Here is a 17,304-nt window from a genome sequence, read left to right as displayed (position 1 = left end):
TAATTTAAACAATCAACTCAAAAATCAATCATGCACTAACTAATTTCAATGCTATAAAATAGGATAAAACTGATGTTTCTTTCATCTGTTTGTTTCAACTCAATTCAATGTTTTGACCTTGTCTAATTTCAATGAATTTGATCCACACATTAATAATGCCTTGGTGTGTCAGGCACTTCTGGGATATCAGATTCCTCCATCACCAGTGGATGAATATCGGTTGTGGGGTTATACTGCTGAATAACCAAAACTGAAGCAGTAGTGGAGAAATCACAAGAAGCCATGTAGCTTCCCACAGGTCCAAGCTCAGGACAATCACTTCTGTTAGTCAAAGGTGCTACTGGTGGCATTCTACCAACAACAATCAGATTGCTCCTGCTCATTTCCTTCAATGCTGTCTCAATATCCCCTTTGCTTTCCACAAGCCTCTCCTCATACTTAATTGACTCATTGTTGTTGCTGCTTGCACTCAACAACTCATTCCACAATTGTTCATCCTGTTGTTGTTTATTACCATCATGGCTACTTCCATCAAGCTCCTCTATTGCTACCTTTTGGTTCTTGTCTGATGTTACCCCAACCAATTTAGCACCAAAAGCCAATGTCTTCCCAGGCACAGCCACAAACTTCACCACAGTGAGAATAATCCCAGGATGCTCAGCCATTCTCATCGCGTAAGAAAGCGCTTCATTGTCATCGCGTCCTCCGAAGAAAGGCACAACAACCTGCAAGGAAAGTTCACTAGCTTGGACTTGGCTTGTACCTCCGAGACCGCGATCAACCAGAATTCCGACCGAGCAAGGAGCGTGGCTCAGGACAAGCTCATTGATCACATGGAATGAGTGTCCTAGTGACTCCATTGTTCCATCCATACGCTGGTGCTTGTGGAATGGGAGGAGAATCATAGCAGCGCGCTTCTGGTGAGCGCTAGTGCAGATATCCTCATGGATGGTGTTGAGAGCTGATATGGCTGTCATGGGGCGAACATTGACACTGCTCAATTTTCCATAAGTCTGGAAAGCAATCACCATTTGATCCTCATCATTCTGCTTCTTGTTCCAGAAGGGCATGCCGTTGTTGCGCGCCTTGTGAACCATTGTGATGGCTGAAGGTCGCTCTGAGAGTTCCATCAAGTGCATTGCATATATGCAGAGCCTACCGCGCTTTCTGGTTCCACGGGAAGATTCGATGAGGTTGATCAATGTGGGGATGTTGCGGGTGCTGTGGAAGCATGCTAGCACTCTGAGCTCGGACTCAGGATCCTTGCGCTGAATTGTCTTGTGCTTGTAAGGTGCTCCTTTGCGTGCAGGTTTATACACAGCTACCACAATTGGGGTGGTGATGAAGGTGGTAAACAATGCCATGAGAACACAAATTGCAAATGCTTGGTCATTCAGTACCTGCATTGCAAGAACAAAGATTGATAACCAGTTAGAATGAATGGAGAAAACTTTTATAAGAAATGCTTGCTTCTATTAATAGACATATATGTGTAAACCACATGTATCATCAAGTTGAGTAGTATCAGCAAAACTCTTCCTAACAAATATTTAATAGCTGCATTCACAAAGACTCGAACCTTCACCTCTCTGCTAAAGCTAGAAAAATCACACTGTATATGTATGTGAGCAAAAGAAAACAAGTTTTTATTATCAAGAGAAGATATATGTACCTTGCGATCCTTTCCAATGTTGAGAACAATAAGTTCAACCAACCCCTTGGTGTTCATGAGAAATCCAAGTGCAAGGGATTCTCTAACAGGAACCTTGCATAACAATGAAACAACAACTGTGCCAATGATCTTTCCAAAGCAAGCATTGAAGATAACAAGTGCTAGTAGTGCCCAGGAAAGTCCTCCACTGATGGTGGCCACATTGGTCTTCAATCCACTAGATGCAAAATAGAGTGGCAAAAAGAGACCAGAAACCAAGTCTTCAATCTTCTCAATCAACACACCAGCAAAGGGACCATCTTTAGGCATGATTATACCAACCACAAAAGCTCCAAAGAGGGCATGGATTCCAATAGTATCAGTGACAAAACTACAAGCCAAAACTAGTGTCAATGTGATGCAAATGTAGAGCTCCTTCACCGGTTCACCCTCAGGGGAACGCCGCGCCATAGCTCCAAGCACAGGTCTAATGACGAAGACCGCGAAAACGATGAAAGCAGCACCAGATAGCAACACCCAGAGAGAAACCAAAGGTGATGAGTTGGAGCCAGACAGGGCTATTGCCAGTGCAAGGAGGATCCAGGCGGCAACATCGTTGACAGCAGCGGCTGACATCGCCATGCGGCCGACATCTGTAGTGAGGAGTTTGAGCTCAGCTAGGATCCTAGCCAGGACAGGGAAGGCAGTGATGGAGAGCGCGACTCCCATGAAGACGAGGAAGGCGATAGGCTCAACGCCTTTGCATATGGTTTTTCGGAGGACAACCGATGTGCCTATGCCTAAAACAAAAGGGACAGAGATCCCACACAAGGCAATGCACAAGGCCTTGCGACCAGTGCGCTTGATGGAACGCATGTCAAGCTCAAGACCCACCAGAAACAAGAAGAACAAGAGGCCAATGTTGGCTAGTGTGTCAAGGACAGTTAAGCTCTTCTTTGGGAAAACTGTGTCCAAGAATTTCTCACTTCGTCCAATTGCAGATGGCCCCAGTAGTATTCCTCCCTGCATTCAATTTCAATTTAATATCATCATGGAAGAAGAATCAAAGTATCAAACACATGAATTCACCCCCAAAGTTAAATATTCAAAAGTAAATACAGGACCATGTCCATGGCAGTTATTTTCATTTTTGTTCTAAGATATCTTGGTTTATTATGTGCTACAATTGATTCTAAAATCAAAATCAATTCTGAGAAAAAACTTGGTGAGTAACTTTTATAAGGTGATAATTGATTATGAGGAAAAAAAAGATCCAGGGATGCTATGAATATGCAAACACCTAATATATGATATCGATTTTAAACCCTCTAGTGAATTCGCCTGATTATTCTTTCTATTTCTCTTCCTGCCATATTAAATTATCTATGACATATTTCACTTTTCTCTCTTCTCTTATCTTCCTGCCTCTCTCAATTTACATGCAATTCATACAAATGAAATCATACAAAAGTATATGATGTACATACATATCATTGCTTGCATGGGGCAAAACATTCAAAAATCACGGTAAGTCAAAATATTACCGTAGATAGGAGCAATTTCATTTAGGTTTTGTTGCTGTCCACCGTGATTTTCCGGTGCATGGCATAGACAAACATGGGCTTAAATAAAATTTTCAAAGAAGGAGAAGAAAACAAACTTACAATGATCTCTGCAATGACTCTGGGTTGCCTGAGGGGTTTGCAAATGAATGCAATGCATCTGGTGAACGTGACCACCAAGCATATCTGGAGGATCAACAAAGGAAGCGCATAGTCTAGGGGGTTTTCATGTTGGAAGGCCCCGTTGGACACGGCCTTCATTGGTGCCGGACATGCGGAAAAGTTGGTCGTCGCCATTGCGAGCGACGCCAGAGACACCGTACCACCCAATATACGTGAGGGCACTGCAATGCCAAAGGACGAAGGTGATGAATTGAATTGAGATGATTGAATGAAAAAATTGCTTTTCAATGGATCACAAAGTTTATATTATATAGGTGAGTACAGGTAAGCAAAACAAATTGTTGTCAGGTGTCACACCACAACACAAGATTCAAGCGGAATATGTAAACGCAAACTAAGGCATATACTGCTATTGCTATGTGGTGCAGAATAAAAGGTTATGAGTTTTGAGTTTGCGTTTTACTATATACAGGAATTTAATTAACCACTTAACTATATGGTAGCCTGAGTCCAGCTGAAACCAGGATGTTGATTTTCAAAAAAAGAGATTAATTTTAAGACTTTTGATATTAATTTCAAATTATATCATCTATCTTATCTCTAAATATTTTATCTTCTCTTCATATATATTTCTCAAAAGATGTAGGTGGAATTGGTTTGAAAAGAATATTTTTACTGTAATTTTGATGATAAAATCACTTAAATATTGTTTTTAAATAAATTAAAATTTTATTTTCATGATAAAGACTTTTAAAGAATTGGTAAATCACTTTATCAATATTTTTTAAATTTTTCTTTTGTTTATCAATTGCTAAATTACAAAAAGTTTATCACCTAAATTAAAGAATCGATGACTCTTATCTTTTCTAGCTGGATCAGCTAGATCACATGACGAGATATTAGTTTTAGTTCGGTTTAAATTATCTGACTCACATAAATACGATAATATTAATTACTTATGATTTTTTATCATAAAATATCTAGATTTATTTTATTCTTTTTAATGATTAGTTAAAAAATCATTTATCTCTAAAACATATTTTATATATAATTAAATTTATACCAAAAACATTCAAATATTTATTAATTAAATTGCCTCTTTTACTAACTCAGGAATGTTAAGTCAGTTAAGTCTATCCTCATCTTACTTTGACCCATTGTGCAATTAAAGAATTTCATTTAATTTAAAATTTACTCAATGTACAATTATAGAATTTCATTTATTATAATTTAAGTTGACCCATATAAGAAAACAAAAAATACCCACAAGTACACCGCGTATTAAGGTCGACTCCAATTTCGATATCCTAGAATATCTCTTCATTGAATTCTCGTTTTACGAGAAGTAGATGAATTAATTGAATGGAGACAAAGTTCTGACTTTCACAGCTTCTCTGAACGTTTTTTCAGGGGAAACTGGAAAACGAATTTACTGTTACTTAATGTAGCAATTAATTCGTTCAAAAAAAAAGTGTAGCAAATAATTCAAATATTTTTTTTTGCTTCCGAAAATAAGTCAAATGTATGTGTTATAATTCTAGAAAGTAAGAAAAAAAAAATTTGGTCACAGGAGAAGAAAGGAAGAAATATGGAATGCAATTAAATTTATTAACTTCAAAAAATATTAAGAAAAAAAGTACTCATTTATTCTTATCACAAAAGTATTATTTTGAAAAAATCAATTACTGTTCTCCTAAAATTTTAGATGCATTACAGCCATTACTCTCTTTGACAATCTCTTTTTTCTAAGGGTTAAAATTCATGTAGATCACATCAATTAATAAAAAAAAATGAGTTGCAAGATTTTTCTCAATAAATTAATAATGTCAAAAAAATATTAGTGAAGAAAACTTTACTTAAAAGTATAAGTATAGTCTAGTAGTATATTGAATTAAAGGTATGAAAACATGGTTGGTTCACGTGATATGAAAAAATTATTGATACCCGGTGGTGTAGGGAATTTAATGGCTATAAGTCTATAACTAATGTGATTTTAATTGGTATCTCGTGAATTGGATCCAACTTTGGATGAAAAGTTGACCTTGTATATATAGTTGTATTAATTTATGTGGATGATGAACCTGATCAGGTTTAGAAATCGTGAAATCTAAATGCATGAATTGAAAACTCGATGAAATTGAAATTGTAAGGTGACGAAGTGAATGCTTAATTACCTGATTCAAAGCTTTGATTCCCCGGAAGAAGAAGAAGGAGAAGAAGCAATGAACACTTCGATTTCGATCTCTGATTTGCCTCTGATCGCTCTCTGTGTGTGTATTGCTTTCAGTTTTCGCATAACGATTTTCTGTTCTATTCTCTTGTGGTTGTGTATTTATAATAAAATTGACCAAAGATGACTTTGGAGTGACCGCTTTTACTGCTCCGATTGAGTTGCCATTTTTGCGCCTGCCGTCTCAACACTTCTATGCATCTACGCATTCCAAAATCATAAAATATCTCCTATTATTCTTATTAACAATCAAATTTGTTATTTATTATATATTTTTATTGTAACAGACAGATGTCCTTCTTCGAAAACAATTATGTTCGAGCCGGGAAAATTCACATCACATTAGGGCTAATTCTCTCCGTGAGGGTTTTTTCATCCACACAAGACTTGAACTCAAAACATTACTTAATGGGAATTAAACATGTACCACTTGAACCAACCACTCATTGGTATAATAATGTTATATTGTATTATGCGAAACAATTCTGTTTCTATATTATTTTATTTTATGTAGTAAGAATTTATTATGGTGATGAGTCATTAAGATAGGTGCCCACTAGGGTGGGCAACTTTCATTTTGGTCCACCGGTGCACCATGCTTAATACACCATTAGATCCAAGAATCTTGGAATATTCTTTATTTGAACGGTTAGGATTTGATGATGATTAAAAGGGTAAAAATGGAAATTTACAACCCTCTTCTTTCTCCCTGCTCCTGGCTTGCTCGCCGGCAACACCCTCCACGGCTCCAAGCACCCAGCACAACATAGCTCTCTCTTCACTTGATTCGCTCTTACATTCATTCCTCACCAATACTCTTCATTTTCGACCTCAATCAATGGCTTCATATCTAGCCGTCAAGCGCTTCCTCTCCTCCGGCCACCTCTTCAGGTCTTTGTTTCGCCCCGCTGCTTCTGCTTCCCTCTCCTTCAACACCAACGCCATGCACCGTTTTGCTTCAACGCTTGAGTTTTGGGTTTCAGGGTGAAGTGTTTGGTATTGGCTAGGGTTTTGGGTTGGGGTGTGCGACTTCAATTTGGGGTTTTGATTCAGAGCCTGATTCATGATGTGGGGTCTGGTACGCCGTCGATGCTCAGGCGAGGAGAGTGACGATTCGGACGGAGAGAGAGGTGAAGGGGTCGTTGTTGATGTCTTTGGTTTCGACGCCATCGGTGAAGGAAGGATTGGCGGCGACGGATTCTTCGGGTCGTCCACAAATCTAGGGTTTCGACCCACCCCTGAATTGGGGCTTCTCTCTCACATGTTCGTTCTCCAGCCAAGGCCACCGCGCCGCGCTCCGGAACCACCAGGCCGCGCCTCCATCACCACGATCTTCCCCTGTTTCTTCTTCCGTTTTTTTTTTCCTCTTACCTAGTGCGTGTTTGTTTCTTTTTATAAAAAAGGGGTGAGATTTCTTTAATTAAAAAACAATGTAATCAAATGTAAGGTATTTCATATATGTGAATTTTGATGGAGAAATTATCACTGTGTTTTTCTGCAACATTTTCAGTTCAGATCAAGAAAAATGGAAATCAATGGTAATTTGGGAGCAGGTAGGGAGGGGAGAGGGGAAGGAAGAAGAAGAAAGAGGGAAAAAAGTCTAAAATAACCCCTGGTACACTGGTGGACCAAAAAGAAAGTTGTCCACCCTAGTGGACACCATTAAGATAGACACAATGTGTTTTAAAGATTTTTCATTCACCCTTTGAATCCCCCTACATAATAATAATAATAAGTGAAAAATGAGTTTTTTCATGCTTAAATAAGTCGTACACTTTTTTTTTCCTTTCTAAGCCCCAACCTAGTTGAAGTATCCGCCGTCCTATTAAACCCTCTAAGACATGATGGAATACAACCTCCCAATCTTGGTGGATTAAACTTCTACCTCCAGCCAAATAAGCATCACAAAAGCTATTAATCACATTCAAGCAATCAAGTTCACAAATTCGCACACACATATTTCAAGCTAGGATGAGGCCACGAATAATAGCTAAAAATCCTACCAAGTAAACGTCCACTTTTTAAGCTAGAAAGCCCCGTGACCCAAGTTCCCTTCAAGTTCAAGTTGAGACCGATTAGTTGAACAATGAACTTGTCATTTTACCAATTTAATGATTAATCCGATGATTTTTAAAAGATTGGATACAACCTTGCAACACATTTATTTTTTTCACCCTTATTTCAATTTTTTCTTCTTTTTTCATCACATATATGTCTAGTTAATACATGATTTTTTTGTCCATTTGAGTTGGCCACAATTAGACACAAATTTTGGGTTTAACGATCTCACCTCACTGAGATTGAAAGTTTCAAATCTCTCTACCTCCAGTATAATTTCAGTTTGTTGACAACCCTCTTCGGCACTATTATTTATAATAGTGTGTCTCTGCTTGTCTCCGCAATATATTACTAAGTGCTTTGTCCGTTAGTCTGAAGGTACTTTTTATGTTTTTCCATTTTTATTATGAAAAATATATATGCTCTTTAGTTTTTTCCCTTTCCATATTTTTTTTTTGACGAGCACTAATACACTATAGCATTTTCATATTATGTGGCTGAAGTGTAGTTGTTGTGATACAAAGAATAATAAATGTGAATTATTACTCTTTAATAAACAAATTAGGAGGGTGAGGATCAAGTGCCAGGTGATGGGGAAGGTATAGCCGTAAAGAATGAGCGAGAGAATAAGAAAAAGAATGGAAGAGGCTCAAAGAAGGTGAAAAGGAAGGAGCAAAGCAAATACTTGCCAAAAAAATTGTATTATTATATGTTAATCTTTTAAATCATGGTTGTTATGAGGTTTTCCACAATTAAAGGTCATGAAACTAATGTGATCAAGTCTCCCGTATCAGATTTAGTGTATCAGATTAAGTCTAAGGTTTTTATTTGTTGAGAATTCAAGTGCGGAGTTGAAGTCTCACATTGATTAAGTTTGAGTGAGGAGAAGACTTTATAAGAGATGTGACTCATAAACCTAATGCCTTGGGTTAAGAGGTGGCGTTGATATCTCTTAATGTCTTGCTCATCAGCCCATAAGCTCTCATATCTCCCCCACAATTATTGATAAATCATTCTTGATACCCAGCTACTGCTGAGAGATTGAATCATTATCGACTAAATGTTTAAACACTTAAGCTATCTATCAATTGTGTTGAATTTTGTTGGTATCTTATAAATGATGGTGTTTAATTTATAGCTAGCTAACAACTAATAGGATGGGGGCACATTGCGACCATTTTCCTGCTAGCTATATATAGTACTACACTACTACAGTACTACTATGTTAAGTTGTGTCTGCCGTGGATCGCTGTGTGCATAATTTGTCTTTTCGGAAAAAATTCTATAGGAACTTTAAAATTGAACACTTACTTTAAAAGTGAACGGTTATCTAACTAACAGAATATTTCATAGAATCAGTTAGCGTCACACGCACATCGTGTAGCTATTTTTAGGAACTTATATACAAAATAAAATGGCAGTGTTATTGGTGATGTCCCATTTCTATTCATGTCATATTTAAATTCATAAAATTTAAAAATATATTTAATGTTTTTTATCCCACACTTCTAAAATGCATTATGTTTCCACTTTAAAGTGCAGATGCACTTTAAAATGCGTTTACTCACATAACAGAAATGGTGGTAAACGACGATGAACTTACCTGCGAGTGAAACAACGTAACAACATTGATGGAGCGAGTTGGGCGAGGGAGATGGCTCGTGAAGATGAGTATGTTTATGGGTGGTACGAGTGAGGGTAGAATGAGAAAGGAGAACGGAGAGAATGGCAAGTGGTGATGGTAGATTGTGGGAAATTGAGGTAAGTATTTTTTTCATGGAGGTATTTTAGTATTTTCATCATGTTAAGGGAGACATGAATAGATGTGGGGTATGAGGTGACACCGTGACACCAATAGGGCAATAACAACTCCCAAAATAAAATTAAGAAACGTTACATTTAAGTATCATTTTTTTAAATTACTCTATAGGTAAAAATAATAACTTAATTATTATTTATATATATATATATTATTATCTGACTTGATATTAATTAATTGATTGAAGAAAATGACTTCCTCTTGTAAAAAAATTTGATTGAAGAAAATTAAACATAAATTGAAGAAACTAGTTAAAAGAATAATGTCATTACTCATTAACATGCATGTATGATCATGTATGGTTTACAAAAATATAATGAATACCATAAGATAAATTCTAAAAGTTTTTATCCTATATTCCCATGGCAGGTGCTCGGCAGAAACAATGTCAAACCTTGTCACATAGTAAAATAGGACAATTAATATTTGTTTCTCTCTGTTTCAAGTGTTCATATTTTGGATTTAAAAAGCAGACCCCCAAATTGAAGCACACACGGGGGAAATTAGTTTAGCTAAAACAACACATCTCATGACGACCATGGTGGTGTTGGTACTAGGATTATTGTTGTGCACCTTTGCTGTTACTGTTGCAGGTAGCAAACATGTAAGCATCAAGAACAAACTAGGATCTGGGAAAGATAATGATATGGGCAAGCAAAACATTGAAGATGGGAATGAATTTGGGTGGGACTTCTCTGACAATGTTTTTGGGACTACCATATTTTTCTGTGATTTGGCATGGGAGAGAGTCCAGCAGTATTATATTGATGCTTATTCCTTTGGAAGAGACTTGGTGCGATGCAAGAGTGGATGTTCATGAAGGAATTTATGGCTTAAATGGACAAACAGGGTTATGGGAATTCATGTACAATTGGCCAAACTGAGCCATTTAATTTTCCAGAAATTGATTCAAAGTTGCATATCAGTAAGAGCTAGACTATTGTACTCTATTCTATGAACATCAATAACTTAGGGCATCCTCCAATAGTATAGTTTGTTTTCAACAATATAGTAATAGTGGTATTGAAATTGAAAGTTACAAAAATGAAGAGTAAAAACGCCGACAAGAAGAACCGCTTCAGATCCTTGTTCTGAGAAAACGGTGTTGAATCGTTAATTGATTGAATTAATCGATGAATTACCTTAGGTGTGGATTGAACCATAGTTGGTCGATTGGGGGAATGAAGGGTTCTAGGAAAGAGGGACGGAGGTGGATGAGGGTGTTGGCGGCGATGAGTGCGGCGGTGACTCGGCGAACGTGTGAAGAGCGAGGAGTGGGAGCATTCCTCTGGAAACCGTTCTTCCGATTCTCACTTTCCATGACTGTGATTGAAGGTTTTCGATTTTCTTTCTTCTCAATTTCAATCGTGATTCTCAGAAACAAACACTACACAACTTGGTCTCTAAGAAAGAAAAAGCCCAATAAAATATTGAAAACCATCAATTCCATATATAAGAAAACTACATCATGATAACAAACAATTAAGAAGAAAGTTCACACTAACTAACTAATCAACATTGAGCATCTTGTAAAAAAAATTCAACTCGTGATCCCATCTACAATACTCGCATGAGCTGAAATCGTCATCGTCGTCCTCGAGTATTGCCCATCTGTCGTTCTTCACTCTCCACCCTTGGCATGTGTTCTTGAAATTGCAAAGAGGGATTTGATTGCGCGCCACCGTTTCCCTTTTCCATAGAGAATTGAGAAAGAATTTTACTTTCTTTCTGCAGCTTACGACGCTCTTGGAGTTTCTGAGAAAGCGCATGTGCTCGAGGCCTTGTTTTCTTGACTCGTCGTCTTGGGAGCATAAAGAAATCATGCCGCAAACGTATTTTGCTTCCTTGTGACCCTTCTGAGCGGCAGTCTTCAAGGTATCGAGACCATCGATCTTTCTGTGGTTGAAGTATTCTTGCAACCCTTCTCTATACAGGCTCTCGATGTTTTCGCTTTTCCTGCAGTTTTCCAAGAAAGATTGCTTCTTGTCGTTCGGATGCCATTGGATCAAAGGAAAAGTTTCTAAAGAAACTCGTTGCCAAACATAGTTATCCTCCGTGGCATCAAGAAGATCTTTGGAACACTTTTTCAGGTTGTGAAGATCAATGAAAGAATGAGAAGCTACACTTGCAATCACCTCTACTAACAAATCTCTTGGAAGTGATTTAATGGCAACAATAGAAGAGTGATGTTCTTTATTTCTGGTGTGTCTTCTCTTGTTTCTTGCCTTCTTTGATATTCTTTAACTAGCCATGGTTGGTGACATGTTCAGTTTGAGAGAGATTCAATAAACTTTGAATCGTGTGTTTTAGAAAAGGGTAGGATGTTTATACAGATAATTATATGCTTGTAAACCTTATGCTTTATTTAAGAAGTGTACTTATTGTTTAGAGAAGGTTGATCATTTAATTAATGTAATAGTTCTAGATATCCTAAATATATCGAGAAAGAATCAAAATAAATCTTCTTCTTCATTTTTATATTTTATTTTATTTATCTTTATCTAATACTAAAAGATCTAAATTAAAATTAAGTAATTTATTTTTCTTCGGTCAAAATTTATCTTTTATTTGAAAAAAAAAAATTTTTGGTACATAAAAATGTTTCATTTATTTGATATAATATTTATTCTTCTGATTTTTAAATTCAAAAAAAAAATATCTTTTAATTGATAGCATAAATTTTGGAGCAGCATAAATCTAAATCAAGGAAATCTTCTTCTTATCTTTACTGAGATTTTAAAATCAAATGTATGTATAGTAATGCTTAGCTTACACCGTCTTAATTTTTCGATGAATGCTCTAATTGTCTTAACTAATGATCTAAAGAATGAACTTTTTTTAAGTTTTAATTTTAATAGTACTAACTTTTAATTAATTTCAAGATGGAGGGGATTTTTTTAGATACAATTTTAGCATATGGCAAATGTTATGTGTATTTTTACATGAGAGATCTCACTATTTAGGTAGCGTTTGTAGACAGGTGGGAAGGGAACGGAACAAGACACATGGGTTCCGTTCTGTGTTTGTCGTGTTTTTAAGATAGAACAGAACGGGACAAAAGGCTCCAGGAACGGGACACTTTGGTTCCCTGAAAAAGGGTGGAATGGAAGGGAACGGAACGGAACACTCTCTTAAAACTTTTGCAAGTTCAAAAATACCCCTAATTTATATTTGAAATTTTATTTATCTAAACAGTTTAAAATCACTTATAAAATTGAAAGCACTTATTATATTTGTAGACAAAGTTAAATAAAAATCTACTTTTTCAAAAAAATCACTTAAAATAAAATCAATTATTTTTTTCAAAAGTAAAATCACTTTTTGTAAGCAATGATAAACGAGCCAATTAGAGTGCGTTTGATTCAACTTATTTTGGAAAAATCACTTTTTAATCAAAAAATCACTTTTAAAATCAAAAAATCACTTTTTAATAAAAAATCACTTTTAAAATCAAAAAAATCACTTTTAAAATCAAAAAAATCACTTTTTTAATCAAATATCACTTTTTGTGTTTGTTTCAGCTGAAGCTGAAAACAGATTATTTGAAAAGTTACTTTAGCTTATCATGAAAACCTATGATGATAGATGAGAGGAGATAAAAAAAGTGATTTTAATTAGAGTAATCAAACACAAATCAACTTAATTAAAATAAAATCAATTATTTTTTCAAAAGTAAAATCAGTTTTTGTAAGCAATGATAAACGAGTCAATTAGAATGCGTTTAATTCAACTTATTTTAGAAAAATCACTTTTTGTGTTTGTTTCAGCTGAAGCTGAAAACAAATTATTTGAAACAATTACTTTAGCTTATAATGAAAATCTATGATGATAGATGAGGGGAGTAAAAAAAAGTGATTTTAATTAGAGTAGTCGAACACGAATCAACTTATGCTTTTCTCAAAATCTCTTAAAAAAATTATAGTTAAAAATCAATATTTTTAATCTAAATAAACGCACTTAAAATAGCTTAAATAGATAATTAGGTTTATGCTTTTTTCAATAGCATATTGAAACAACTTAAACAATATATAAGTGATTATTTTAAAGAAATAAGTGATTATTTCATGAAGTAAGCAATAACAAACGGTTCCTATGCAAAATGTTCAATTGAGTTCAATTTGTTTTCCTCAATCAAATATTAAACATGCAGGGTTATATATGTAATTAAAATCATGGTTCTGTTCTATTGACTTGGAGTTACCAAACACAACACATAAAACATTATTGTCATGTTCCATCATGTTCTGTCCCGTTCCGTTCTGTTCTGTCCCGTTCCGTTCCGTCACCAAACGCTACCTTAGTATCACAATGTTGTGTGAAAATCACTTTATATATGAGACAAGACGCATGCCATGTATGTGTTTCATTCCATTCCCACCGTACAACATAATTATTTAATTAATACGTGTCCTTTAAAAAAATAATTATTTTTAACTTGAGAAAATAAAAAATTTAATATCAATCCTCAAGATTTTTTTGGAAACTAATATCAATCCTCAAGATTGAAAAGTGGAATAAGTGCTTTATTAATTTTAAAGGAATATATGTTTGTTAATTGAATTGTCTTCAAAATTCATTTATCTTATCTTATTTCAGTTTATAAAAAATGTGAACCGTAAAAAAAGTTTATAAAAAATATTTAAGATGATGATGAAACTGAAAGTAAAGAAAAAAGTTTGGTTTATCTCTCATTTTTCTTGCTTGATTCTTTCAATCTAAAGAGGAGGGTGGACTGGATTGTGGCAGCTTGGTTGCTTTATTTTCTACTTCTTTCTTGTTATCTCTTTTTACTTTCCCTGTCTCATTTGTGAATTTAGACCAAGTGTACTGTGGATCGGATCTCATCCCAAAACAAGCCAAAATATGTCAAATTTATTTTCAGATGTGATTTGCCCATTCCTTGATTGGTAGCAATGGTGTTGTGATTTCCCTTTCAATTTTTAGTATATGTGTCTTAAAACATTACCAAAATGATGTATTAGCTAGGAATATTAAATTTACAGTAAGAATTAGAGATATCATATATCATAATCTAATGCTTCACATTGAGTTCTTTGTCTTATTTCAAGTCCAAGATCATGCAGGCACATCACAAGGATTTCACCATGGAGACCAGTACTTTTGATTCCTTGGTGATTGCGGGTTCAGAAAAATTAGCAGCTTTTGGGTGGAAAAATAAAGAAAACTTGACTTCTTTTACTCCTTTTGAAATTTGTGGTGATGAAAGCTTTGATTCTTTTGGAATAGAAGAATGCAAGTGTTTTGCAATACTAGCATGGCTTTAAGCTTGTGATTGTAATTGAATCAGATTCTCCCAATTTTATATTCTAGTTAATGATTCAAACTATTATCAAACTAGGATTGTACCCGTGCGATGCACGGAGCAGCAATTCTACAATTTGTTAAAATATTAATTTATATATTTTTACAGAAAAATATGTATTTATTAAAATATGAGTTAATTATTTTTCCAATATGTACTACTATTTATTAAATTAAATTAAATTAAGTAATTTAGATATTGGACTCATTTTAATTGTTCTATTCATCACTAAATAAATAATCATTATATATATATATATATAAATAAAGTATGTACGTATGAAAAAAAATGTTTTTATCTGAAAATTGTAGGAATAAATATTATCATTAGATCTAATCATGAATGATGATGAATAAAAGAACTTAATGATAACATAACAACTTGAAAATATAATATAACTTTTTTAAAAGGTCATGACTTACTTTTTTAATCATGATTATTCATAATTAAATATAATGGGCATAATACTTTGATGATTAGTTCATGGCTGTTGGGCTGTGAGGATACTTTAGGGAAAAAATATTCCATGTGTAGATAATAAAGTATAACTGTGATAAATTACTCATTAAATGGTTATTAAGAGGAAGAGGAATAGTTCCACCATTATAGATAATAAAGTATAACTATGATTGGTTTGGGATTGGGGCTTCAGAGATGTCATATGCAATGTTGATTGTGCTGACTTATTGAAGTCTTTGGAGGATGAAGAGAGTAGGATGTGCCTACCTATCCTGGATGACATTCATGAGCTTATTAGCAGGCAGTGGTCAGTCTCCCTGATTCGAGTCTCGCGTGATTGTAATAAGCCGGCAGATTGGTTAGCAAAGAAAGGAGCCTCTTCCCCTACGGTGCCCCTTTGTGTGCTTGATTCTCCGCCATTGGACTTAGAGATCCTCATTATGGGTGATCGTTTTGCGGCTTTGTAGTTGTTTGTGTTTGTTTATTTTCCGATGTAGAAAAAAAAATAAATATAGAATCAATAAAGAATGAAATCTTTTTACAGCAGTAGAAAGTGAGACGATTCCATGCTTGGACATAACCCTTGCACTTGCTAACATTGCTAAAAATTAGTTGAGGCATAACCCTTCTAACCATTTTTGAGATATCTTCCATGAATCTTCTTCAGCATGTTGCCATTTTATCTCTGGAAATATTCATCAGCTTATTCACAAAGGTCATAAGGGGGTTGCGACTTGTATATGTTGTCTAAAATCATAGCAGCAACAACTTCTACAGCCTTCTTCAGATCGATCAAATTGCACACTGAACTGATCAATCCTGCTTGTACCACTTCCAACAGCCCAGCCAACCTCTGTGCCGTTTGGTTACTCCTTGCTGCCTTCATCACAATCCCAATTATAATTCACCACCACGTGTCAACCTCTTAATGATTTCCAACTTCAGCATCATTTCATTCATTTGTGTTTCCATTATTAAAATGTTTCTAACACGTTCCCATTAATTAAGGATCTGCAAATGTCAGTTGTATTATATTTAAAGAAGTCACAATTTATAATTATACTACAATACTTTATGCAAAAATAAACTGCAAATTCTGCCTAATCAGCCTATAGAATAGATAAAGGAAGTCAAGTGCAAGTTCTAGCAAAAAGCTGCTGCTTAATTTCAACCACATCATGTGAGGTTGATTCCAAGAAGTATAATTACTTAGCTTTTTATCAAGAGATGGCTTATAGAATGAGTAAAATTCATGTCCTTAATGTTCAATGTTAGAAGCAAGATAGAATGACCACGCCTTTATATGTCAATAAGAAAAATCAATTCACACACAGATACACACACACACACATCTAGTATTTGTGTTAAAGTGTAGTAGATATGAATGATTTATTCACAAGACCAAATTAAATCCAAGAAATATTTCCATGAAAGCTGAACTAATCAAGGAATGACTCATTTTACCTAGCATTCATGGTTGCCTTTGAAACTTAAGCCTTCAAAAATGGAGGTGGACAACTATAGAAAGGAGTCACTACTGGTTCAATTTCTCAAATTGAAATTCTACTTGGGCGTTCACCAATAGTTGATTCATCCCATCGAACCTATTAATAATTCAAAAAATGACTACCTCAATAAGACAATAAAGAGATTATTGTTACTATTGTAAGACACACATAGATTGGGTCATCAGGTGCATCAATAAAACCATAAACACAATGTGTATTTTGAATGTTGACTATAAATGAATTTGCAGGAAAGATGCTGCTGTCTTTTTTCTGAAATGAAGAAGGCCAAACGAAAAACACAAAGGCATAAGAGCCTTGGCTTCTACATCATCCCTCAACAACAGCCTTTACTATTCCACCATTTCACATTTCATCTTCCAATTGTTCCCCTTAGTCAAGACTTTTAGAAAACTAAAATACTACTCAGTATCTTCCTCTTGTGCAGACCTTCGCAATGGTTGAGAAACAACAACTTATACAAATCCCATGAAGCAATTGCAGCCATTCCTGAAAGGATTTGGAAGAATTCCCAAGAAACAGGGTAAATCGTGTGAAAAAGCATGAAGAAAAT

The 17,304-nt window shown here is 35.0% G+C and overlaps 2 protein-coding genes across 2 annotated transcripts; one reads left to right on the top strand and one right to left on the bottom strand.

Moving 5' to 3' along the window:
* Positions 1 to 40: 40 nt before the first annotated feature.
* On the bottom strand, positions 41 to 5,653 carry LOC130712355 (cation/H(+) antiporter 19-like). The gene is made up of 4 exons (XM_057562189.1): positions 5,511 to 5,653; positions 3,316 to 3,557; positions 1,673 to 2,674; positions 41 to 1,400 (listed from the first exon to the last, which is right to left on the bottom strand). The coding sequence occupies exons 2-4, from the start codon at positions 3,508 to 3,510 to the stop codon at positions 150 to 152; spliced, it is 2,448 nt and encodes an 815-aa protein (XP_057418172.1). The 5' UTR covers positions 3,511 to 3,557; positions 5,511 to 5,653; the 3' UTR covers positions 41 to 149.
* A 4,328-nt stretch (positions 5,654 to 9,981) lies between these two features.
* LOC130713251 (self-incompatibility protein S1-like) lies at positions 9,982 to 10,263 on the top strand. Its single transcript, XM_057563036.1, has one exon. The coding sequence runs from the start codon at positions 9,982 to 9,984 to the stop codon at positions 10,261 to 10,263; it is 282 nt and encodes a 93-aa protein (XP_057419019.1).
* The last annotated feature ends 7,041 nt before the right edge of the window (positions 10,264 to 17,304 follow it).

Source organism: Lotus japonicus, chromosome 4, assembly GCF_012489685.1.
Source record: "Lotus japonicus ecotype B-129 chromosome 4, LjGifu_v1.2".
In the NCBI taxonomy this organism is placed as follows: domain Eukaryota; kingdom Viridiplantae; phylum Streptophyta; class Magnoliopsida; order Fabales; family Fabaceae; genus Lotus; species Lotus japonicus.
This window is presented reverse-complemented; position numbering and strand designations above follow the sequence as displayed.